Consider the following 26,366-nt stretch of genomic DNA (forward strand, 5'->3'; position numbering starts at 1 on the left):
ATAATCATTGTTTGTTAAGAAAGCAATTTTAATTGATACAAAAAGCCAACGGTGCAGTTCCAAGGAATTCAACGTGATACTTAAAATCCATCTATTCTTAATCAAAAATTTTAAAATAGATAAAGAAATTATTATTTTTTTCGATTGAATGATTAAAGCTGATTAAACAAAACAAAGGGGGCGCAGTTGCTTATTCTACACCCAACCTAATGGACCCATCCCTAAAACATTCTTAGCCAAAAAAAATGCTAATAAGTGGCAACAAAGATGGGTCATCTATTTGATTAATTAACAACCCAATTCAATTAATACAGACACCTAAACAACTCATAAACTTTTTTAAAAGATAAAAAATAAAAAAATAGTCTCTTTCTATCCACACAACACGTTGATCTAACTTCCCCGAAAACCCCTCAAATATTCTTAGCAATCAATTCAATTTCCCCATCATTCTTTGTAACAAAAAAACAAAACCTTTTCAAAAAAAAAAAAAAAAACTCATATTATATATAATATTTATAAGAACTTGGGAGCTCTAAAGGAATTAGCAGTTCAACTAGAAGAGAGAAGAATAAGAGTTTTTTTGTCCTTGGTAAGCTAGTTATTTTGCAACCGATAATATCAGAAAAAAATAAAAAAAAGGAGTCTTTCAAATTTAGTTACTGTTATTTCTCACCTATATATAGAGTTGTTTATTCGTACAGAGAAAAAAGTTTGACTTTTTAATCAAGACCTCTTCTCTGTTTGTTTTTGTTGTCAAATGTATCAGGTAACAAACTTTGATTTCTTAATTAGCAGGTGAAAACACCCTTCTTCCTCCGTCTTCTTCAATAATTCTCGATTATCCTAAAATGGTGAGTCTTTTTTTTTTTTTTTTGTCTCTGAATACTGTTCTATTGAATTCTTGGTACTCTGTTCTTCAAAATTTCTCAGCAAACAAAGAAATTTGTTACCATTTCTGTATGTATATGTTTTGTAAATTAAATTAAATTTGCAGGAGAATATGGGTGTTGAGAAACAGAGACTATTTGAAGAAAAGGGTGTTTGTGTTTCTGATCATATGAATGGATTGCAGTACACAAGCACAAAATCAGATAGCTTTGTTGTGGACATGGAACGATTTTCTCATATCATAGAGAAAGACATAAATGCCAATTCAAGAATTACTGTAAGTTTCTCTTTTTCATTTTTTGGTCTCTGTTTTTCTCTAAGTTTTTGTTCATACTCCTGAAAACTTTGACCAAATCACAAGTTCTTGATTCAAGTTTATCCTAATCTTAACCCCCTTTGTTAAAGCAGTGAGAAAAGAACTCATTATTGGTCAATTTTTGTTTACTAGGACCAAGTCTTAACAACTACTGATATATTTAATTTATTTTTATTTTTATAAAAAGATGGACCTCATGAAGAAGATGAAGATAGATTTTGCAACTTTGGAGAATACCCCAAAAGTTTTAGTATATGATTTTTAGGGTTAATATTTGAAAATTCATCAAACAAAGTTACTTAACTTTGTTTTGTATTAAAATCACTCAATTTACATCTTTGTTTCAATAAAATCATTCAACTAAAATTTATCATTAAAAAATTGATATAACAAAATAAATTATTTTTAAGTCATATTTATATGAACTCCACAAGAATAAAATTAAAGAAAAATCATCAGAAAAAACTTATGAATAAACTTAATTAGTGAAATAAATATTATAATATTATTATGTATTTAAGAGTTAAAATGTATGACGATGAACACTATTCAAAAATAAATATTAAGTATGATATTATCATTGGCTTAATGACTGCCACAATTTTTTTGTAACTCGTCAATTTTTTATTAACCCAGTGACCGCAACAATTTAATGTTACAGTTATTAAGCTAATGTTATGTCATTTTTTTTATATGACAGTGATATATCCTACAATTTTTGTTAATGACAACTTTTTACGGTTCTTTTTTTTAAAAAGAAAAACATCCATTATAATACATTTTAAATTTAAATATATTGTAATATCATAACATTGGTTCTTGAATTTTTTTTATGAGCTTTCTTTAATTTTATTTATTCGTGGAGTTCATATTAATGACATAAAAATAATAAATTTAGTTCAGTGATTTTATTGATACAAAGGCCTAACATTAGTCACTTTACTAATACAAAATAAAATTTAATAACTCTACTAGATAAATTCTAAAAGTTGAGTGACTTTTTAAAATATTAACTCATGATTTTATTGGGATCTTTACAATTCACTGTTACTTTTTCTAGTTGGTAATTTAAATTATACATTAAATATATATATGTTGGCTATTTTAAATTTAAAATATTGCTATTTTTTTTTCTGATATGAATTTGATTTTCTAAAGTTGCAGAGGAACCTTTCAAGAAAAGGATCATTTCGAAGCGGCGAGAAGAAAACAAATTCAAATGCTGTCAATGATAAAGACACCAACTTCACGGCAAATTCCCCTAGAGGTAATACTTTTCTTTTTCTCTTTATTTATTAAATACATATATATAGTTTCGGTTAACTTATTTGAATGGTGTAATATATATAAAAAAAAAAAAAAAACAAAGAAGTGTTAAAAACAAAAACAATCATTAAATTTGTATTCGTCTACCTGCGTTTCTGTTCTTTTACTAAGGTAGTATTTAATAGTCAAAAGTGAAAGAAAAAGACTATATAATATGACCCCTTCGATATTTTCTCAAAATTAGAACACTTCCAAATTAAAAGGAATCGGATTCTTCTCTACATTTATTATTTCTTGTACTAGTTTTTGATCATTTTATATCATGTCAATTCTTTTCGTTTTAATTTATATGATCGTATTTAAGCTAACGACCATGCCTAAACATGTGCCACGTAGCTATAACACATAGTACCAAACAATAATAAATTCTCACTCAAACAGAAGATCCATGTGGGGAAATCCGCTCTGTTCTTTTTGTCTTTTCATATGGCAGTATTACAAGATACAGACTTTGTTCCTACAATTATTTAATGAGAAATCATTCTATTTCTATTTTTTTTATTAGTTATAGATGTGCTAATACGCCATTAGTTCATAATCAATATATAAACTTTCAGAGCCTTCATTTTCACCTCTTTTTATTAGGGTGTAAAATAACTAAAAATCTAAGATTTAAAATCGGTGAATTTGAAATGAACACAATAATATACGTAGAGTTCAAGTCAGAAGCAGCAAGTGCGACTATACTCATTATTAATAATTTATTACATAATGCAATGGGTCCAATTAAAGTTCATATGGTCCGCTTGAAGCCTATGATGTCAACATTTCTTATGAAAATTTAGGTTAAAGCTTTTGTTAATCTTGTAGCTAGATATTGTGAAATTAGGTCTTACACCTAACTCATACCTCAAAAGTTAGCTCAAAGGGAGGAGGATTGTCCAAGCCTTATAAATAGTCATCTCATTAACCACCAAGGTGGGATTTTTTGCGTTTAACATCCCACCNTTAAGGCCACAAGATTAAAGGACATTTTGGTACATTTAACATAACTTTAATTTACAACCACAAAATTAAAAAAATCTTCTTTCTTTTCTTAAACTCCGTTCCAAGTCCAACTAGGTCATTCTTTTTTAAACAAAGGGAATAATTAATTAATAATATGAAGATACGAGTGTCGTTCCTTTTTGTTTGCATTCATTATTATTTTTAAAAAAGGGTTGCACATGCATCAAAATTATTGAGTGATAAAGCACCAATTAAGCCAACATATACTTATGGGGTATAGTATATTCTAATTGTTTATTTTTAAAATGGAATTAAAAATGCAGCAAGTTCATTGCTAGGAGGAGGTATCACACCAGAAAAGCCCATGGCATTGACTACCAGTAGTGATCAACATACCCCACAAACCCATAATCATCAGATCACTATAGTGGCCGGCCATGGTGCCGCCGCCGCCGCCACTGAAAGTAAAATTGGTGGCAGGAGATTCAGTTTCCGACGATCTACTAATTGGACCATTGATCCTAGGAGGATCCTTCTCTTCTTTGCTACATTGTGAGTTTTTCTCTTAACTTCTTTACATGAGTGGTATATAATAATATTCTTTACGAGTTTAAGTTATATGCACAAAGTTTTGAGTTGAGTGATTTAATTGTTATAAAATAAAGTTCAATGACTTTGCTAGATAAATTCACATAGTTGAGTGACCATTTAAGATATTAACTCAAGAATTAATGGGTTACCTAGTAAAAATGATAACTAAAACTTCTGATTTATCTTTAGTGAGATTTCATATTTGTTAAGATCAGTTTTAGACAACACATTTCATAAGTGTTTTTTTTTTCTTTCTTAAACATCGTGTCATGATGTGAAACACAATCACATAAATTAGAACAGAGAAACATGTTTAAATGCGCTAGTAATTAACATCAGTTGGCGAGACTTAAATTGTAGACTAACAATATTTAGTTGCTTAATTTATCTAATATGATGGTACCCTGTCTTTGACAGGTCAAGTATGGGAACAATGTTATTGATTTATTTTACATTATCCATTGCCAAGTTAAATGGAGAAGACCTTGCTGATCTTAATGGATGATATATATAAAGCATGAAGAAGGCACTAGCTAGTTCTAACTCAGAAGCCTGTATATTATATAAATGTAGAAGCTGCAGAAGAGACATGAGCATAACAAAGTTTCAAAAGAGAAGAACAGAAAGCTATCATGACAAATCTTGGCAATATTCTGTTCTAATGAGTGGCACAGATCACAAACAAATTTGTACCTTTTCTTTGTTAGGTTCTCTTTTTGTAATATTTGATGAGCTCTCCTTTTTTAGAGTTTAAGTTCTATGCACTGACAATGTAAAAAATTAAAAAAGTACTCAATCGAGTTACTTTAAGTTAATTACAATTAATATTTTATGATAACTTACAGGATACTATAGATTAAATTATATATTACTTCAAATCATGTGTGTAACCACATGCCTCCCACTCATTTTTGTTCAAAGCCCTATTGTTTCTTTATTTTCTCTGCAGCTTTAGTACAGGGCACATATACTATGACTTTGATCTGAATAGTACTAATAAAACATTGTTAGTGGAGCATGATGGCATGGCACAAAATATTTAGAATAAATATTTCTACTTAAACGTTGGCATATATAGGAGCAGTGCACATTTATCAAACTAGATACTGATTGGGAAAAAATGTTCTCACAAGTATTAATCCATCCTTATTTGACTTAATGATTTCTGCAAATATGTATGTAGTTGTAAGAGGTTCAATAACTTTTAATTAAGCTAATTAGGATTTAGGAATAGAATTAAAGAAAAAAGACATAAATAAAAACATATAATTAAGCTAAATATGATTGAGATTATGTTTTAGGCTTTTAAGGAACCTCATAATCTGGACTCTGGATCCAGTTGGACTTGAAGGTATAACTAAACCTTTAAGATCAAAGAAACGTATTTCAAATTCAAAAGATTTTAGTCCAAATGTTTGGGCTTCTAAACAGTGCAGGTCCCTAATTCTGTGGCCCTTTTACTTGATCACTCACAACTTATAATATACTAGATATAGGACCCCGTGCCAGCACGGGCCCAATATATATTATTTTTTTATTTTAATTTATGTCATATTATGAAANTCTATATAATGGAAAGACTCTCACTTTGAGAGGAATTAAGCAGAAAATTGACATGGTATTAGAGCCTTCTCTTGGCTGTCTTGTTTCATAGAGTCATCTATGGTTCCTTCTAAATTTTTTTTGAAAATCTTGGTTTTCGGTTGACTGTTCATCGACAATCAGTCCTACCACCTGGGAATTTTGTTCTTGGTCATTCGAGTTGCTTTCTTGAGTCTTTGTAGTTTTCATAGCTATTCAAAAGCATGAATTCACATCACTTTGAATTCTTCAGTGTTCGTTTTACTAGAAAAAATTCTTCTTCTTGGGAGTTTCAGTTTCAGTTGTTTGTCACCGGCAAAGAACTATGGGGCCATATAGATGGAAGCGATCCTGCTCCTACTGATGCAACAAAGCTAGGTGAATAAAAGATTAATGATGCTTGGGTGATGACATGGATTCTAAGGTCAATTGACCCTCTTATTGTTCTTAATCTCAGGCCATACAAGACAGCTAAGGTCATGTGGGATTACTTACAAAAGGTTTACAACCAAGATAATAGCACAAGACGCTTTCAGTTAGAGTATGAAATTGCTAGTTACTCTTAAAGAGGTCTTTCTGTTCAGGATTATTTTTCTGTATTTCAGAATTTATGGGCTGAATTTACAGATATTGTCTATGCCAAAATACCTACTGATTCTCTATCAGTGATTTAGGCAGTTCATGAGCAAAGCAATCGAGATCAATTTTTGATGAAATTATGCTCCGACTTTGAGAGTGTTCGCTCTAACTTGATGAATCATGACCCGTCTCCTTATTTGAATGTTTGCTTTAGGGAATTACTTCGTGAAGAGCAATGTCTTGTCACACAAAATGCTTTCAAGAAAGAAAATGATGTCACTATTGCATTTGCTGCTCAAGGTAAAAGAAAGGGCAGGGATATGAGTAGAACTCAATGCTATAGTTACAAGGAATATGGTCATATTGCTAGCAATTGTAGCAAGAAGTTCTGTAATTATTGTAAACAACAAGGACACATTATCAAAGAGTGTCCCACGCGCCCTCAAAATCGTAGGATCAATGCTTATCAAGCTGGGATAAATGGTTCCACTAATGATAACTCATCTTCAGGACAAGTTCTTACTCCTGAAATGGTACAACAAATGATCGTGTCAGCCTTTTCAGCATTGGGATTACAAGGTAATGATGTTACATCTAATTTTTGGATTGTTGATTCAGGTGCTTCCAATCACATGACCAACTCAACGAGCATCCTAAAAAATGTTCGTAAGTATCAAGGTCCATCACAAATACAGATTGTCAATGGTAGTAATTTACCCATTACCAAGGTAGGGGACATTACTCAAACTTTCAAGAATGTTTTTGTTTCACCAAAGCTCTCAACTAGTCTTATTTTAGTTGGACAATTAGTAGATAACAATTGTGATGTGAATTTTTCTCGTAATGGTTGTCTTGTACAGGATCAGGTGTCGGGGACGATAATTGCGAAGGGGCCTAAAGTTGAACGATTGTTTCCTATACACTTTTCCATTCCTCTGGTTCTATCTTTTGCTTGTACTTCTACTACTAGTAAGACTGAGGTTTGGCATAAGCGTCTAGGATATCCAAATTCTGCTATGTTGTCTCATCTATCAAATTCTGGTTTATTGGGAAATAAAAATCAATTTTCAGTTGCTTCCATTGATTGTTCTACTTGTAAATTAGGCAAAAGTAAAACTCTTCCTTTTCCTAATTTTGGTAGTCATGCTACCAAGTGTTTTGATGTCATTCATAGTGATGTTTGGGGAATTTCACCAATTATTTCTCATGCTCATTTCAAATACTTTGTGACATTCATAGATGATTATAGTCGGTTACATGGGTGTATTTTCCTCGATCCAAATCTGAGGTATTTTTCATGTTCAAGACATTTTTGGCTTACATTGAGACTCAATTTTCTACATGCATCAAATTATTAAGATCTGATTCTGGTGGAGAACATATGTCTTATGAATTCAAAAAATTCTTGCTTAACAAAGGAAGTGTCTCACAACACTCTTGCCCATATACACCACAACAAAATGGAGTTGCTGAACGAAAAAATCGTCATCTTTTAGATGTCACTCGTACTTTATTGATTGAGTCCTCTGTACCAGCTAAATATTGGGTGGAAGCTTTGTCTACTACTGTCTATTTAATTAATAGATTGCTATCTAAAGTGCTAAATTTTGAGTCTCCATATTTCGTCTTTGTCACCAAAATCCTAACTATAGTGATTTTCATACATTTGGTTGTATTTGTTTTGTACATTTGCCTCCTTCGCAGAGCAATAAACTTTTTGTACAGTCTACTAAATGTGCTTTTATGGATTATAGTACTTCACAAAAGGTTTTATTTGCTTTGATCCATGTTCTCACAAATTTCGTATTTCTAAAAATGTTGTTTTCTTTGAGAATCAATATTTATTTCCTACGATTGTAGATCCATCTTATGTTTCTCCTCTTCTCCCTACTTTTGAGGATTTATCATCTTCTTTTAAGAGGTTCAAGCTTGGATTTGTGTATGAACTACGTCGGCCAACTTTATTCTATTCCGACACTGATCCGCCACCTAAAACTATACCACAACTAGAATCTGAGAATTCGTCAAGATCTGGTCCTCTTGAGCCTACTCGGTGATCTACCAGAGTATCTTGTACTCCCAATTAGTATGGCTTTTCCTCTACTTTATCCAACATATGTGTTCCATCTTGTTATTCACAAGCTTCCAAGTATGAATGTTGGCAGAAAGCAATGGAGGAAGAACTTTTGGCTCTTAAAGAAAATGACACATGAGACATTGTTTCATGTCCTTCAAATGTCCGCCCTATTAGATGTAAATGGGTTTATTCAATCAAACCTCATTCTGATGGATCTCTTGATCGGTACAAAGCTCAATTGGTTGTTCTTGCTAACAGACAAAAATATGGAGTGGACTATGAGGAGACTTTTGCACCCGTAGCCAAAATGACTATGATGCGAAGTATTATTGCCATTCTTGCTTCACAAAGCTGGTCTTTGTATCAAATGGATGTAAAAAATTCTTTTCTCCATGGTGATCTTAAAGAATATATTTATATGAAACCTCCACCTGGTTTGTTCTCATCGCCTACATCAGATGTATGCAAGTTAAAGCAGTCTTTGTATGGATTAAAACAAGCTCCAAGAGCTTGGTTTGATAAGCTTCGGTCTACTTTGCTACAATTTTCTTTTGAGCAGAGCAAATATGACTCATCTTTCTTTCTTCGAAAAACATCTACATGTTGTGTTCTTCTTTTGGTGTATGTAGATGACATTATTATCACATGAACTGATTTTTCATTAATCACTAGCCTCCAACAGCAGCTTAAAGTTTCTTTTCATATGAAAGATTTTGGTACTCTTACTTATTTTTTGGGTTTGGAAGTTCATAATGTTGCTTCAGGTGTGTTTCTAAACTAACACAAATATACTCAGGATCTGATTTCTTTGGCTGGTCTTCAAGATTCATCTTCTGTAGATACTCCATTGGAATTGAATGTGAAGTATCATCGTGAGGAAGGCGATCTTCCTGATCCAACTATATTTTGACAATTAGTTGGGAATCTAAATTACCTTACTATTACTCGGCCTGATATCTCTTTTGCAGTTCAACAAGTTAGTCAATTTAATGCAAGCTCCCTGTCATCTCCACTTGGTGGCTGTTCGTCGCCTCATTCGGTATCTTCTAGGGACATCTACTCGTGAATTGTTCTTTCCAAGTGGTTCTCCTATTCGTCTTAATGCTTTTAGTGATTCTGATTGGGCGGGATGTCCTGATACTCGTCGTTCAGTCTCTGGTTGGTGCATGTTTCTTGGAGAGTCATTGATATCTTGGAAGAGTAAAAAGCAAGATCGTGTGTCAAAATCTCCAACAGAGGCTGAATATCGATCCATGTCTATTGCTTGCTCTCAGGTTTTATGGTTTCGTGGATTACTTGCTGAGATTGGATTTCCTCAATCTCATCCTACTCCTCTCCACACTGACACTACAAGTGTTATTCAGATTGCTACTAATCCAGTTTTTCATGAGAGGACCAAACACATCGAAATGGATTGTCATTATATAAGAGAAGTTTTAGATAAAGGAGTCATTACTCTTCCACATGTGTCTAGCGATCTTCAAATAGCTGATGTATTTACAAAATTCATGGCACGACAACACCATCAGTTTCTAGTTGGCAAATTGATGCTTCTTGATCCACCAACATCAATTTGAGGGGGCATGTTAGCATGATGGACATCTAAATGATTGTATATATTAATGTAATTATATAGTGATATAAATTAGCATGATCATATACATTAGTTGTAGAATCAAAGGAATAAATATTGTGATAGAATAGTTGATTTGGAGGGATAGCAAGGCAGATTTAGAGGGATTGAATAGCAGATTTGTAGAGATAGAATAGCTGATCTTTAGGGATAGAAATGGCGGATCTTTAGGGATGTGTAATCTTTATTTTCTCTATATAATGGAAAGACTCTCACTTTGAGAGGCATTAAGCAGAAAATTGACAGGAACCTCATAATCTGGACTCTGGATCCAGTTGGACTTGAAGGTATATCTAAATCTTTAAGATCAAATCAGATCAAAGAAATGTATTTCAAATTCAAAAGATTTTAGTCCAAATGTTTGGGCTTCTAAACAGTGCAGGTCCCTAATCTGTGGCCGTTTTACTTGATCACTCACAACTTATAATATACATTGACACATACATAATAAAATAATATAACATCTATTGATTAGCTAAAGATTAAGCTTTACAACTCAACTCTGAAGCCCAATAATTTGGCAGTACCTACCTATATCTTCCAATGAAAAATACCAACATCTGAATATTTTCATCCTGATAACCCATAAAAATTTCAAGGTCTCAATAGCCAGGAGTCCCATTTTTGTACTACACCATCAAGATTATTAACTAACGGCGATAGTTTAATTGCCATTAAATATGTATTTTTAGAGGCAATTGGCAATCTTTACAAATGTTTAAAGCCTATAGCGACATTGGATCCTGACAATTAACTAATGTCGTTAAAGGCTTTAGTACTCTTTGTTAATATGTATCTTTATTGCTGCTAAAAGTTAATTTTGTTGTCGGCACATCTATTGTCCAAAATTTATTTCACCTTTTTTTAATCTAAAAATACTTTTTTTTTCTATTTTTAATGGGCGTGACTGGAAATACCTGGACGAAACTATACAAATTGTACGATTGGAGGTGATTTGAAATCAAAATTCGTAATAGAGATTGAGTTGGAAAAATGTCACTCCAAAACCATATAGTATCACTTATGTATATCAAGTTTATTAGTGTATAATACGTACACACAGATACATGCACGGATATAGAAGGATTAAATACACAAATACCATAGTGACTCAACTCGATTCCATCATAACAATTCAAAACACCATTTTGAGATTGAGTTCAATTTGTCTCCAAATACCTTCAAAATTGAGTTCATCACTACGTACACTTTTATTAGTTATTGATATTCTCAATAATATGAGGCTTCGGTTTAACTCAACCCCAAGAGCTAGTGAGTGAGGAGAACTTTGTTCAAGTCAATATAAGGAGACCAAATTTCCATCGCTCTACCAACGTGGGACTTCTTAACATGATGTGAAATAATTTGAGTAATCAATCAAAAAATATTACTCTCCAAGAAAGCAAAAATTAATTATACGTAAAGCCTTAATTAAAAAGTTTACCGCTGAAGATGCTACAAAACAAGACTTTGTCGTTTGAAAGTTTTATTAATGGCAGATGAATGACGAGAAGGACATAAGAGTTTAAACTAAAAAAATATCAAAAATTGCTTGAAGATTTGAAGATCAAAAGGATCTCTTTATCAAAAAAGTTTATTGTTGGTTACTGAAAAAAAAAAAATTGCTTCAAGATTTGAAGACCAAAAGGGGTGGCAGCTCCTAGAGAGAAAAAAAAAAAGAAGGAGAATCTCTTTACAAAAAAAGTTTATTGTTGGGTTCTGAAAAGCTGTTTCAAGACATATTTTCTCGGTCCCTATTTAGTTGTCCACTTTAGAAATGACACACAAATTAAGGCAATAATGATTAGCATAGTGAAGTTATAATTTTACCCTTATAGTACAATTTACTTTCAAAATAAATTCACTCAAAATAATTAATCAATGCTGGGAAGTTCATAAGTTAATTTACTTTATTTATGACAGCTTTTCACTTTAAATAAGGGTATAATAGGAAAAAATTTGTTGTCCTTTCTTGATTTGTTAAAATGGACAACTAAATAGGAACAACTAAAAGAGGAAATATGGACAACTAAATAGGGACGGAGGAAGTATTTTATTATTGAAGATATGAACGAAAAAGAGTCCTTCAAGCCTCAAAGTTAAGGAGATAGCTCTCGGACAACTGCAAAGCCAAAATAATGTTTAATTTATTTGTCCTATTTTTTTAATTTCATTTTTTTTAAAATATTTCTTTCCTTTTTTTTTTATAAACCTTTAATTTTAATATTTCACAGTTTAAAGTTTTATAGTTTTTTTAATAATCTTAAATTTCAAATATATATATATATATGCATGCGCACGCCAAGGGAAAACAAGGACCNTTTGTCAATTTCATCTTCCTCGAATTTCTTGCATCAATCCAAGTAAAATGAGGGATAGTTGTTAACACCCAATTTTGACCCTCCCCAATATAAATTAATCATCAAGCTTCCTAAATTCTAAACGATTTGAAATAATTGGCTTTATAAAATTCAAAATAATTTTCAAGTCATGGTTAGTAATTTTGTCATTTTTATAAATTTCGAAATAATAAATATGATATTTTATATAGTTATGTGTCTAATTAGTATATTTTATAAATATTTGAAAATCATATCAAAAGATTTTTATTTCTTTTAGCTAAGTGTTTTACTAACTTAGTTTAATTTAAATCATAATTACAATTTTGAATTAATTTGTTCATGTTTAAACCAATTATGTTATTATCAAGTTAATTATTTTATTTTGTTAAGATTAAGAAGCTTGTTAATTGGTTAATATTAATTCATTCTATTTAATGGTTAACCAATTTCATTCATATCAATTCAGTTTGGTTACATCTTTAATCCACATGGTCTTATTCCTATTACAAACATAGCCAACTCTTCTACCTCACTTTAAACCCATCAAAAGACCAAAATTTGGGCTTTTTCTTACCTATTTTCAGCAGGCCCAATCCTCACCCTTTATTCCTAGGCCCAATTTTCTTATTCCCAATTCAATTGATCCCAATGACCCAATCCCAATAACCTCAACCCGGCCCACCAATTCCCAACAATACAATATGCACCCACTAATAATCCAATACATTTTCTCAAAAAAAAAAACCCAGCAACGTTGCTTTCCAGAACAATAGCAACACAGTCCAAACACGACAATGGCAAAGAATACACGGCGATTCACGGAAGCTACACGGCATCCAATTTCGTCGTTTCTCTTTTGCCTCGCCAGTAGGTCGTACAGCACTTGCCAGCACGCGGAAATCATCCTGGTCGCTGCGTGATCCCGCCACGTAGCACTCCAAGGACGAGTCGATCGATCCCAAGCGTCAATTCGCCCTTCCTCTTTCGGAATGGGTTGAATTTTCAGAAGAAAGGGTGTTTGTCCAAATCGGTGAAAGATTTTGATTTTTGAATTTGGTAATGGGCCCTTGAATCCGAATTTTATCGGATCTTCCCCCCAAATCTGCCCTAGTTCTTCTCCTTTATATATTTTGTCGTCTTGACTGTTGGAGGGGGGGATTGATTTTTTAAAAAATAGGGATATCAAATTACAAAGGATACACAAGAAACTCACAATAAATATTTTGGATTGTCGTTTCTTTGGGGGCTGTTGGAAATTTATCGAAAGTCTCGAAGTTTTCCGAAGTCGTTGGGTGGTGAAGTCACTCCGCTCATTTGGTCTCAGTCCGCTGCTTCGGGAAAGGTATACTTCTTTATTTTATTTTATTTTTAGTCTCCTCGCCTATTAAATTTGTAGTTCACTGTTGGTGTAGATGATAGATTATATACTTTCTTTTGCTCGTTTAAATCTAAATTAGTCACTTCTAGTATGATTGGGTTTTGTCTGTTTGTTCATTTCTTTTGGTTTTCGGTAAGAGTTGGATTCTTTTGCTTTGTCGAGTCGTTAGATTTCCATTCCGGAATGTGCGTGAAGTCATTATATGTCTTTAAAGATGAAAATATGGGATGAATCCTCTGTCTTTGTGTTTACAAGGTTTCAATGTATAGCTCTAGCATGCCTTAATATGGTTTTGTGTCTCTTAAAATGAAGAATGCAGGTCATATATTGAATTTAGCTTTGGTAAAGTTTAATTTTAAGTCTCTGGTGAATTCCATTTAAAGGTTTTCTAGTACTAGTTTGTATATTTAAAGCTTGACAAAGTGAGGTTGTTTCTCTAATACATTTGGAATCATAAGTGATCTTTACTTACCCTTTGGCATTCACTTAGATAATGATTATTAGGAGTTAACATGTGTTCGGTTTGGGGGTTATTATCTCACTATGTATTTGAGGTATCTCATTATTGTTAAAATTCCCATAGCTTTTATGGAAATCATGTGGTTTGTCCCAAGTATTTTTTTTCTATGATTAGAATCCTAATTTTTATCTTGTTTTTTTTTTCTTTCCTTACATGAACCCCTCGGTTTGAGTCTATTCGACTCCCTCTTATTCCTTGAATCTCGAGTTGATTCAAAACTCAACTCTCACCTTGAGTCAGCCCGTTCATGGAAAGTCGGAGGACAGGTTGAAAGCCACAAACAAAGGCTGGAAACTGAAATTACAGCTTCCGAAAGACCAAAAATAGGCTGAGATACAGCCTGTATACGCCGATATACAGTGGCGTACGTTGATATACAAGTCATAAATTGCAGGGATACATGTTCGAAGGCAAAAATACAAATTAAAGCCGATATGTACAGAGTAATATAGGAAAATAGGCCCAAAATACGGCCCGTATACGATGGTATACGTGACGCGTATACACAGATTTTTGAGAATGAGAAGGGCCAAAAGTACAGGAAATTGCAGCAGGCCCAATAGCAAAAAAAAATGGGTCAAAAGCCCAAAATTTGACATTTCCTTTTCTTTGTTACCTATTTATCATAGTATTCAACTAACATTTTATTTGGATTATGGTTCCATTTAATTAAATTCCCATTGGATAGCCATTTCAACCTTTTATCATATTCAAAATTAAAATATCTATATTTTTAGCTCTATTTTTATTAGCCTTGTCATTAAATTACTTCCTTTTAGGAAAAGTTCCCCTTTGGTTCATTCCCCCTTAAAATGAATAGAATGATAAAAACTAATAATTATAGTAATATTCAAAATTAAAATATCTATATTTTTAGCTCTATTTTTATTAGCCTTGTCATTAAATGAGCCCTTTTACTTGTTAAAGTTTTTTTTTTTTTTTTTTTTTCAAAAAATTAGTTAAAGTGAATAAGTTCTTGTACTTAGTTAAAGTTTTTTTTTTTTTTTTTTACTCAAAAAATTAGTTAAAATTAAATTAGTTTTTTTTTTTTTACTTAGTTAAAATTTTAAATTTAGCCGAAATCATTTTTAGTCAAATCGCCGGTCAACCGCAAGTTAGCGGGCATTCCGAGGGCCTAACACCTTCTCGGAATGCACATTGAACTTCGGACCCTTTTATTTTTCAATTGATTTTATCTGTTTTAAATCTTTTGAAAACCTTATATATTTTTTCTTGATTTTTTACTAAAAAATCAAGTGGAGACTCTGTCCTTTTGGAAATTCGATTTCTCTTAAACTATAAGTTTAATCAATTTTTTCGAAAACTCAGTCATTTCCCTTGTATATATATTTTTAAATAAAACAACTTGAAGCTTTTTATTTACCTGAAGATGAACATGATCCTCCTTCTTCACCCACCACACACATCTATCAATCCCAAGATAGTTCAACCGAATAACATTGCTGATTTCGATGATTTTTTCACAAGACCTCCCGAACAGTTGTTAAGGAGATCATCTAGAGTGTCTAATACATCATTTCCACCACCACCAAAAAGAAGAAAGAAAATGGATACACCTAAAACAAAGGTGTTAGAACCCAGTCATCCAGATCAGTCCAATGTGTCATTAAATTAGCCATTTTCTATTTCAGATGGTCCTCCGACACCAGCTGCTAATGTACACGGTTCTGCATATGCTAAAAAACTCAACTATGTAATTCCAGATATTGAAGAACTGAAAGAGCATTTGAAGAATTACGTAAGTAATTATTTCGATTTTATTATTTTTTCTTTATATTGACTCTAATTGTAGTTATATTTTTTTTATATAATTTTTTGATAGGTTGACAAGAAATTTGAGGAACTTGTAATCTTGATAAAGGAAAACTACTCGCAGTTGATGCTATCTCAACACAAGGAAAACAACAAAGTCAATCCCCAATCAAGCAATAAACAACCATCTTTACATATACAGACTGATCTTGCTGATACAGTTGGTATAACTGATTTTGAGGTTGGTGTATCTGTTAATGAGGGTGGACATCAAGTTAATGTCAATGCAGAGGTATGTATCTGATATATTGTTTGTAATTGTCGTTATACCTCATACATTAAGTATGTATTAAGAATCAAAATCATATGCATCAACACATATAGATTATATATATAGTTAAGGTGATTCACCGAATCTTCTATCTCATTAATCAATTATATATTTCAACTTTATATTCATCACTTATGTTAAATAATGTATCAGTAACAATTATGTTAACACTTTTTTTATTATTAAAAATTCAAATATAGATTAATCATACTATCAGTAACCAACAACAAATGAAACTTGTTTCAGAGCTCAAGCCTACATATGAAAGTACTCATGTTGATACTGAAGCAAATGATCCTAAGAAGGTATCGGTATGATCAAAACTTTAAACATTACAATTTTCTTCGATACATTTTCTTTTTTATATATATATGATACATAATTAGTATAATAGATAACTGATACATACACCATGCTTATATTCAAGATGATGAAGCACATCAAGCCCCAAAAGATTTAAATGAAGTAAACATGTATGAAGATGTTGCTGACACATTTTCACACAACATCCGTCATTTTGTGCCTTTTAAAATAACTGTTGATACATAGGTAAATTTATCAATTATGCATCATTACACTAATAGTCATTATATGCAATGATACTACAAAAAATATAATATCATATTATACAGGATTCTTCCACAACAACACCCTCAACTAAAGCAGCAATAGATGCACTTGTATCCGATCTAAGAAAAGTTCTTATTCCTGCTAAACCATTGTGTGTTTACAATCCATAGGATTTAACTGGCAGTCATGATTTGTTGTCTAATAGTCAATTACCCATTGATATTCTAACCACCGAGATTGTTGTTAGAAGCCATTCAAAAACTCCTGCACCTAGAAACAGGATGCCTTCAAGAATTATTCAATCTCCATGCGTGACTTCTTTTGGGTCAAGTGAGAAGGGAAAACAAAAATTGGATGACGATGTTCGTCTGTATTTTCCATTTGAAGGATGTGGGATTACATATCAACCTTCGTCTAAACTAATTGATGAGTATATGCAGTGGTTAACTAAGGGGCTTTTCAAAAATCATGCTAATAAGTAAGTTTTATACATATATTTTATAAATCTTTGGATTAACTTATTTTGATGTAACTAATTGATAATACAAATATTATCACATGAAACCATCGGAGGATAAATATAGATCAAAAGTCTTTTCCTTTGACTTTGAGATGATGGATTTTGTTGTTGCATTTCCAATTAACAAGAACTGGTTTTATGCCATGTCACTGCAGCCAAACAAATGTTGGACTGATCAGGTAAAGTTCTTAATGAAACAATTTAAACATGTATCAGATACAATTTAAACGTTGATATAGAACAACATGATACAAAAAATCATTCCGTATACACTCAAATAAAGTATCAAATTAGTATTTGTTTAGATTATCAATTAATGTATCAATTCTATCATAGACCTTTTTTACAAATTTCTAATTTCGTTTATCATGTTTTTTATAGCACATCGATGTTGTTTTTTACTACCTCCGTAAAAAATTAAAACCTCACAGCATGACTTGTTCATCTCACACATCAAAAAATACTTAAGAAAGGTATTACCTAGCTAATGATGATCATCTTATTAGTACCCAAGAACACATTGATCGCGTTTTAACTGTATCTGTATATAAGAGGTCAATCACTAACATCATCAAAGGTTTTGAAATCCCAGCTGCTTTACCATGGCATCTTGTAGACGGTGTTTACATCCCGGTTAATTACGGTGGACAATTTCATTGGGTGCTGGCTGTTGTTAAACTGAAAAACAGGGTGATAAGGGTGTATGAATCTTCATTAGGCTCAAGGAAAAAAGCAATTTCGCAGGAGATAAAAATGTTGTCTAAAATGCTTCCTTCTTACCTCATGGACAGTGGATTCTTTGAAAAAACTGAGCGAACAAACTTTGTTGATTGTGATGTGTACAAGGACAATAATTCTGGTTCACTTTTGGAGGCACAAGTTCCTTTCATGGTTGAATTTGCCCAAGACATTATGCAACAAAAGAGTGATAGCCGGTAAGTATTGTGTTTTTATTATTTTTGAATCATGTATGATTTAAGTTTATAACTAATATTCTGCATTTTTGTAGAGACTGTGGGTTATATGTTGCTTCATTTGCTGAGTATCTGAGCGACCAACTCGAAACATCATTAGTTGATTTTCTTCCTGAATACCTACGCAAAAGATATTGAGCATTGTTGTGAAGTTATGGCAGCAAGAAGGCTAAGGGTGCATACGTTAGTGAGAATGATGATCCACCAAAATCTAAGAGTGTAGTCACACAAGCACCAGAAGAAGATTTGGTTCACGTAGTGTAGTAATTAAGTATCTATGCATAGATAATGTTTTATATTTTTTTATCCTTTTGACAATTTCACTCATGTTTTAGTCTTTTTTGATACTGTATGGACCAACATACTTTGCTTATAAAAAGTTAAATTTCAAACACATTATTGCATTATATAAAAAAAAAGTGCAGTATATAACATATATTGTATCTCATACATGTTTTCATTGTTATTATGTATCTTATAAGTAATCATATATAATAACATATTACTAACAAATAAATTTTTGAAACTTTAACTTATATGATTCATTATTTATAATTAATATTATACGTGCAACATAATACATATAGTATATGATACACGATTCATAACTATTGTGTTGAATAAATTGTTTACAAACTTAATTGTTTAATGTATGTATCATAATATATATGTATGTATGTATATATATATATATATATATATATATAGTATATGATACACGTTTAATAGCTTATTGCTAACATATAGGTTGTGTATGTTATAATGTAAATGATACAGTAACCAATTAATATATATGATACAACAAACGTTAGATAATTTGATGTATATGCTACATTACTGAAATTAGCTTATACGTTAACCAACATTTTATTTATAATTATAATTGCACCTTAAAATTTATTTAACAGAATTAACATTGATACACAAATCATAACAAACTATTTTTTTGAACAACAATACTTATTAATAACAAATGTAAATGTAAACAAATATTTTTGAACAACTATACTGATTAATAACATTGATAATTGTTTACGTGAAAAATTATTCAACAAAAACATTAATGTCATATAAACATTATGATGATTTCACTTTTGTTTTGAAAAGAAAGTACAAGTTCTTCTGTTGTGACCTTCTTGTCCATATTGTCCACAGCAATTTGTGTTCACTGTAATCTTTTCATCTGCATTATTTTTTCTTCTTTTTCTTGGTCATCCAGCTAATCGTCTATATCTAGGTGGATACACAGTTTCAGCTACAACATCCTTAGGAGCTGACCAATCTTCCTTATCTGGCATTGGAACCATTGGAATCTCATATGTTTTTGCTAATGCATCAGACTTATAGTAATTAGAGCAATATGGATGCATATCTTTAACATTCTTTTCTTTTAAAACAGCGATTGCATGTGCGCAAAGTATCTCATCTAGTTGAAATCTTCCACAAGAACATACTTTCCGCTTCTTCTAGCTTCATAAATCGAGAAAATAAATTCAAATGATGGAACAACCTGCGTACATTAAAAAAGTCACCTATAAGATTATTTCAAAGAAATCATGTTTAAACAGCAGAATGATACACCGAATTAGATACATAGAATATAAAATAATGTATCATGACACATACTTCCATCTTCGAACTTTTAGACGTGTTTATAATCAATACCTCCTCAAATCTTCTCCCCAATGTGTCCTTTGTATAAGAAGATATTTCTCTGTTTTTGCAATGCCAAGAACCAAATAGAATTCTAACTTCTTTCAAGAATTCTAATATTGACAATTGTCGTACTTCAACAAGACAACCATTGATACATTCCGCAATGTTTGAAGTCATCATTCTACCTCTATTTACTGTTGAATGAACTCTCGACCACTTCTCATACCCTGCATCCTCAAGGTACTCCTTAACCCTGTGATCAATTTTATCAACCTTAGCCATCAATTTATCAAAATCCTTCTTTCTGTATGCCTTGGCCATAGAGTAAAATAGATCACTTAGGGTGTTTCTGGTCCTTTTGAAGTTTCCACAGACATTCTTCCAAAGATGCCATATGCATGCATAATGAGGTATATTTGGGAACACAATCCTTACACTCTTTATAATACTCTCATTCCTATCTGATACAACACACATTTTTTCGTGCTCGCCAAATGCATTTTTGAATTGTTCGAAGAACCATGTCCACGAACAGTCATTTTCAGTGTCCACAACACCATATGCCAATTGAAATATGCAACATAATTACAGAGCAACACATTATTTCATTTGATACATAACATTTACAAACACCTTACAACTACAAAAAGTACATACCTGCCCCATCAAGTGTGCTTACTGATACAAATGTCCCTTTGTAAGCTCCGCCCAAATGTGCACCATCGACAACAACTATTGGTCTGCAGTAATCGAACCCCCTAATCAATGGTCTAAAGGCTATGAACAGATACATAAATTCATCTTTCTCAGTCTTCTGTATTCTTATATAAGAATTTGGATACACAGTATTTAGCATGTATATGTATCTCGACATCTGTCTATATCCAGCCGATGGTTTACCCCTTACCATTTCTAGTGCATGTTCTTTAGCACGCCATGTCTACTGGTAAGATATTTGAATCCCATAGAATTCTCTATATCAGCAATTATATCTTTTGGAGTATGAATTCTTTTATGGTTAACCAATTTGGGAGCAGTCACACCACTTACAAACCCAACTGTTGCTTGGACTTTGGTTAGTACCCTATCCCGTATTGAACAAGTATGTTCACTATTGAAGTATCTAACTTTGATAACATCAGATTTTTTTTCTGCAGGAAGCTTTCATAGTCCAGCCACAGTCATCCGAAAAGCATACCAACACATAACTGTACAATTTTTTTCATCATATTAATAGATATAGCAGTTGCATGTTACAATATATAAAACACTAATGTTCAAAGTAACCAAAGAATGATGCATTTTTTGTATCAGATTCAAAAAATAATAATTTATCCATGTATCACATTTTTTTGGAATGTATCAGCTACATTATTATTTACTGTTTCAACAATATTATCTTAACGTATCAACAGTATTAACTCAATGTATCAATAATATTAACGACCAACACAATTATTTTTTATCAGATTCAAAAAAATAATAATGAATCATGTATCACAAAATGACGGAATGTATCGGCTACATGATTTTTGCGATTAAATTCTTTAATGTTTAAACAGTCTAATCTGAACGTATTAACAATATTAACTTAATGTATCAACAAATAATGTATCATTATCAATCTACAACAAATCATATTCAACGAACTAAACAAAAAATCAATATCAATGACTTTCTAATTAATAATGTATCATACATTAAAACAAAATAATGGTATCACCATTTATAGATCTAAAGAATTCGAACACAGTTCTTCACAAAACAAATCAAATACTCGCATACCTTTGTCTATCAGATCTCTTTACTTTGCAATTGAAGTTGTTCTTTATCTTATATTTCGCCATCACATCTACGAGTGTTGCTTTATCCTTATATAACTGACCTGTCTTCACCTCTATACTATTTGAATCAATTATGTAATCTGTAACTTCCTATTCTGGAATATAATACGAATCACAAATTTTTTATTCAACCACCGCAAGAGCTTCTGTATCCTGTGTTGTGCCTTCTACACACGTAATTTCTCCGCATGTTCCATCAAAGTTATGTACATCACCGTCAATCTTTTCATTTGTGTCAATGCATAATGGATACATTGCAAATCCTGGCTCACTTTTTTTCACTTCTAAATAAAGTTTAACACCCATGTCGTTCTTAATTTTCATTGGAGACGAGTTACCTTCTACGATGTAACTAATTTCAATATTTTTCCTTGATACATCAATATCCAACTCGACTGAAATTGCTGCTTTGAGATTCAAAAACGAAATTGATTGTCCAACAACGATTCCGTCACTTTTGTAACTTTCATATTTCACTTCGCTGACCCAAATTCCTGAATGCCTCAGTAAAATTAATATATTCATCTTGTAACAGCAAAAATTTAGAGTTTTATTCGTATTTCTAGCTTTTTCCAAATCGATGGATGTTCACAAATTGTTCTTCAATGTAGAAGATATAATTTTGAAATTTGAAAGTTGTAATGTCTGAGTAAATTACCTATTAAGATAAGGAATGTTTACGATCAGTTAGGCGTAAATTAAGCTAATTAAATTAACAGAATTAATTATTACGTTTTTTTCCTTTTTTAGCGCGAGATTAAGTTATTTAGCGTGTATCAGTGACAATGTATCAGAACGGTAGCTATGTATCATTCACCTACCTTTTTAAGGGATTTTTTGTAAAATGTAAATTAGTTGGGATAGGATGTAATTTATATCCTACACTATGGGATACCTTTAATTTTTACTTTAATTCAAGGGTTGGATTGGACCGGCCTAGCGGGCCAAGTCTATTTTGACTCTAGTTGTATCACTGATCAAGAGAATTATCAACATATATTTTCTTATATATATTCAATAAATTTCTCAATATAAATACGTTAACGTAAAAGTTATTAGGTTCCCAAAAATCCATATCCGATACCCAAGATCCGCCCTTAATAATGCATACCAGTATATTTAGGTCCATATATTATAATCATAAGTTTCAATATATACCATATCTTGATCAATCACTTTCTATATATTATACTAATAAGATCCTATCGATGAGTATTAAGTGAATAAAAAAAGAAATTTTATAGACAATAATACAAGAGAGCACTCAACTGAATTGGAACTTGGTAGATGAAGTTGGAATTTGCTTATTTGTGGTAGTTGATGAAATTAACGGTTGAAACGCACAAGACGAGTACTGTTTTTGTGGGCAAGAAGAATTTTATATATATATATATATATATCTTATCCAAACATCAACATCAATTATTCCTATATCATATAATAATTCATAGAGACTTAAACAGAACTTGGTAACAACTTGCTCTTATTTATTTTTTCTTCCCAATTCTTTTAGTCTACCACTATTCACTGGCATTATTTTATACGTGAGAGAAAGTATTGAAAACAGCTCTAAATTTGACGTAAATTATTAATTTCGTCTCCAAATTATTGACACCGTTAAAAATATCTGGCTATCTACTTGACTAACTACTTAGTTACGGCCCGATCTACCACATGACATAACAAGTTGTCTCAAACTCTTGTAGGACTATGAAACTCTTAATAAAAAGTTGAAGAAGTGTTAAAAGCACTCCTAAACTTGGCGAGAATTTAGGGGTGCGTTTCACTCATGTTGTAAGATCGAAATGTATTTAAGTTTAGCTAGTAAAGAAAGGGGATGTTTTTAAAGCTGTCAATAATTCGGAGATAAAACTAATAATTCACGTCGAATTTAGATATTCAAATACTTTTCTCTTTTATATATTCTTTTCCTGCAACCTGAACAAAACAGACACGTGAAGAAATAGTTCACAGAGAGACAAGACATATAAATAAACAGCTTGAATTGTCTAATTTGAGCATCCATTTTGATGCCATTTCTGGAGAGTTCTCTATTTATTTAATAGTTTGATTCTTTTCCTTTAAACCCTACACATGTCAATTATGTTTTGTAAAACTGTGTTGTTTGTATCCGTAGAGTGTAAATCTTTTTTTTTACAACTAGAGAAATTATATTTAAGTTCTTGAGAAGCTAAATGTGTTTATTTTAGAGAGATGATGTGTTGGTGTAATGTATCACAAATATAAATTATTACAGTTGAAAATAAAATGACAAAAATGAATAAATAAATCTTTAGGTTGAGGCACAGATATCTCGCTCTCTTGAAGGAGATTTAAGCTCAGTACTGGGGCATAATCTACATTGATCCAGCAGTAATATTCTTGACTTGTTCCCTCCAGGATACAACAGCCCAACAATGCCGTACAACTCATGCAACTCCGGATTAGTTGAAGAGTCCAAAGCTCCACATAAAAACACCTTCCTTCAACATACAAATATTCTCTTTTGTATAATGAATATAGTTGAAGACTTAGAATATTTTCTGTCTCAACTCTCTCTTTCACTACATTTACCTCACTAAACACTATAATATTTTTCCACACTTCTCATCTTTTTTGACATTCCTTTCACAAAGGAAGAAACACCACTATTTATAGGGGAGTAATTCTTCTTTGTATTGAATAAGAATAATGTGGATTGTGGATAATAATGTAGGTTAATGAATGACCTAAAGGTTATATGAGTTACAATGCATAATGAGGTAGAGTAATGGGTGAAATTAGTGGTAGATCATGGTAATAGTGGTTACAAGAATTACACCATAGTAATGACCACATTCTTATCAACTTATACCCACTAACATATGCACTTAATATTTTAATTTTAATATTAAAATGTATAAACACCAACATGATGAGGTATAAGAAAAAAAATAAGTAATCTGAGTAGTAGCATAAGTTGTTTTCAGAAGTCAAAGAAAATAGTAAGCACTTTTGAAATCTTATTCAAGTATAAATTTCTGCTCTAATATAGGCATAGTTTTTTTCCAAATTAATTTGTTAAACATCTTTTAAAAGTATTTTTTTTTTAAATAATCTAACAAAAAATATGTTTCAAAATAACCAGATTTTGTTATTTGGCCGAACATGCTAATAATCTCCAGCCAAATATAACTCACCGTAGGCATTAAAGTTTTAATAGTTAATCATAAAATAACTAGGACTATACTTCAAATTACAGATATATTAGTCCAATATTATAGACTAATATAATTGGACTAATGCCCTAATTAAAAAAAGTTACATTGTATAATTGTCCATAAAAAAGTACTCAACAAATATACATATATTGTATAGTATTATCGTATGGTTGTTTTGCTCATGTATGGGCCAATAATTGAAGAAACAATTGGGCAGTAATAAAGCATAGAAACACCAACAGAAATAAAACAACAACAATAAGATTTTATTTTATTAAAAAAGGAAATTTAGTAGAAACTTGAATTAGAAAAAAAAATTATTTGTATTCAATAAGGATCCTTTTCTTGTATCAGCCTATTAGTGAAGGAAAATAGTAAAGAATTAAGAATATACAGTGTTTTTTTTTTTGAATTTATACCACTAGATGGTGTCTAACAGTTTTTTATTAATAAATAAGTAGAATTTTTTTAAAAAAAAAAACTCAACAGAGATAAGTACATGCAAGGCTAGGCTAGACCTTACCTTACCAATTCTAATGAAGCAAGAAACCTCTACTAATTAACCCGCATGAAAAAAATAAAATAAGAGCATACAGTTTGTAATCATTTAAAATTTATTAAATATAAATTTATAAAATGATTTGGATTATATTAAATTCATGAATATATTAGTCCAAATAAATAGTATGGATTAATATAATTGGGTTAATTATTTAAATCCAATAAATATGAATTTAATTAAAGTCCGCTCCATAAAGCATATATGACATGTCACTTAAATTTGATTAGTCGAAGGGAGTCCTCTTCCAATCACAACTCCTCTATTTTGAACCTATAAATAGGGATCCTCATAATTCAGAAAGGAACGAAGAATTCTAATAAGAAGCTAGAGAAAGCTGGAGGATTAAAAACCACAGATTTCTCAACAAGTTGAATTCTAACAAGAAGCTAGAGAAAGCTCATGAATTAAAAGTCGCAGATTTCTCTACAAGTTCAAAAATTCTAACAAGAAGCTAGAGAAAACTCGTGGATCAAAAGCCACAGATTTCTCTACAAGTTCAAGAATTCGAGAGTTCAAGAACGTTCCAGATCAAGAACGATCAAGATCAAAACCACCGGATTCAAGATCAAGCTTGAAGCACTTGAATTCAACTAGAAGTCAAGATCAAGATAAAGTTCAAATTCAAGTTTATCGAATATTCAAGAACAAGCTCCAAAGCCCTTGAATCCAAGATCAAGTTCAAGTTCAAGTTCAAGTTCCAGTTCATCGAAGATTCAAGAACAAGCTCCAAAGCCCTTGAATCCAAGTTCAAGTT

At 31.5% G+C, this 26,366-nt stretch overlaps 2 protein-coding genes and 2 pseudogenes across 3 annotated transcripts; 2 read left to right on the forward strand and 2 right to left on the reverse strand.

The window, feature by feature from the left end:
• The first annotated feature begins 700 nt into the window (after positions 1-700).
• Positions 701-4,893, forward strand: LOC125846840 (uncharacterized). 2 transcript variants are annotated; one of them, XM_049526513.1, is made up of 5 exons: positions 701-854; positions 998-1,168; positions 2,366-2,474; positions 3,805-4,033; positions 4,490-4,893. In XM_049526513.1, the coding sequence occupies exons 1-5, from the start codon at positions 852-854 to the stop codon at positions 4,575-4,577; spliced, it is 600 nt and encodes a 199-aa protein (XP_049382470.1). In that variant the 5' UTR covers positions 701-851; the 3' UTR covers positions 4,578-4,893. The 2 variants fall into 2 exon arrangements, with proteins under 2 accessions (XP_049382470.1, XP_049382471.1); XM_049526514.1 differs by having other exon boundaries at positions 2,372-2,474.
• An 8,185-nt stretch (positions 4,894-13,078) lies between these two features.
• Positions 13,079-18,614, forward strand: LOC125847416 (uncharacterized; annotated as a pseudogene).
• A 947-nt stretch (positions 18,615-19,561) lies between these two features.
• LOC125847417 (uncharacterized) lies at positions 19,562-20,558 on the reverse strand (the record flags this gene model as incomplete). Its single annotated transcript, XM_049527040.1, has 2 exons — positions 19,562-19,816; positions 19,917-20,558. Coding segments are annotated over 2 exons (897 nt in total), but the record flags the coding sequence as incomplete, so codon positions are not given.
• An 88-nt stretch (positions 20,559-20,646) lies between these two features.
• On the reverse strand, positions 20,647-22,375 carry LOC125847418 (uncharacterized; annotated as a pseudogene).
• Between the last annotated feature and the right edge of the window lie 3,991 nt (positions 22,376-26,366).

This window comes from Solanum stenotomum, chromosome 12 (genome assembly GCF_019186545.1).
Source record: "Solanum stenotomum isolate F172 chromosome 12, ASM1918654v1, whole genome shotgun sequence".
NCBI classification, from domain to species: Eukaryota; Viridiplantae; Streptophyta; class Magnoliopsida; order Solanales; family Solanaceae; genus Solanum; species Solanum stenotomum.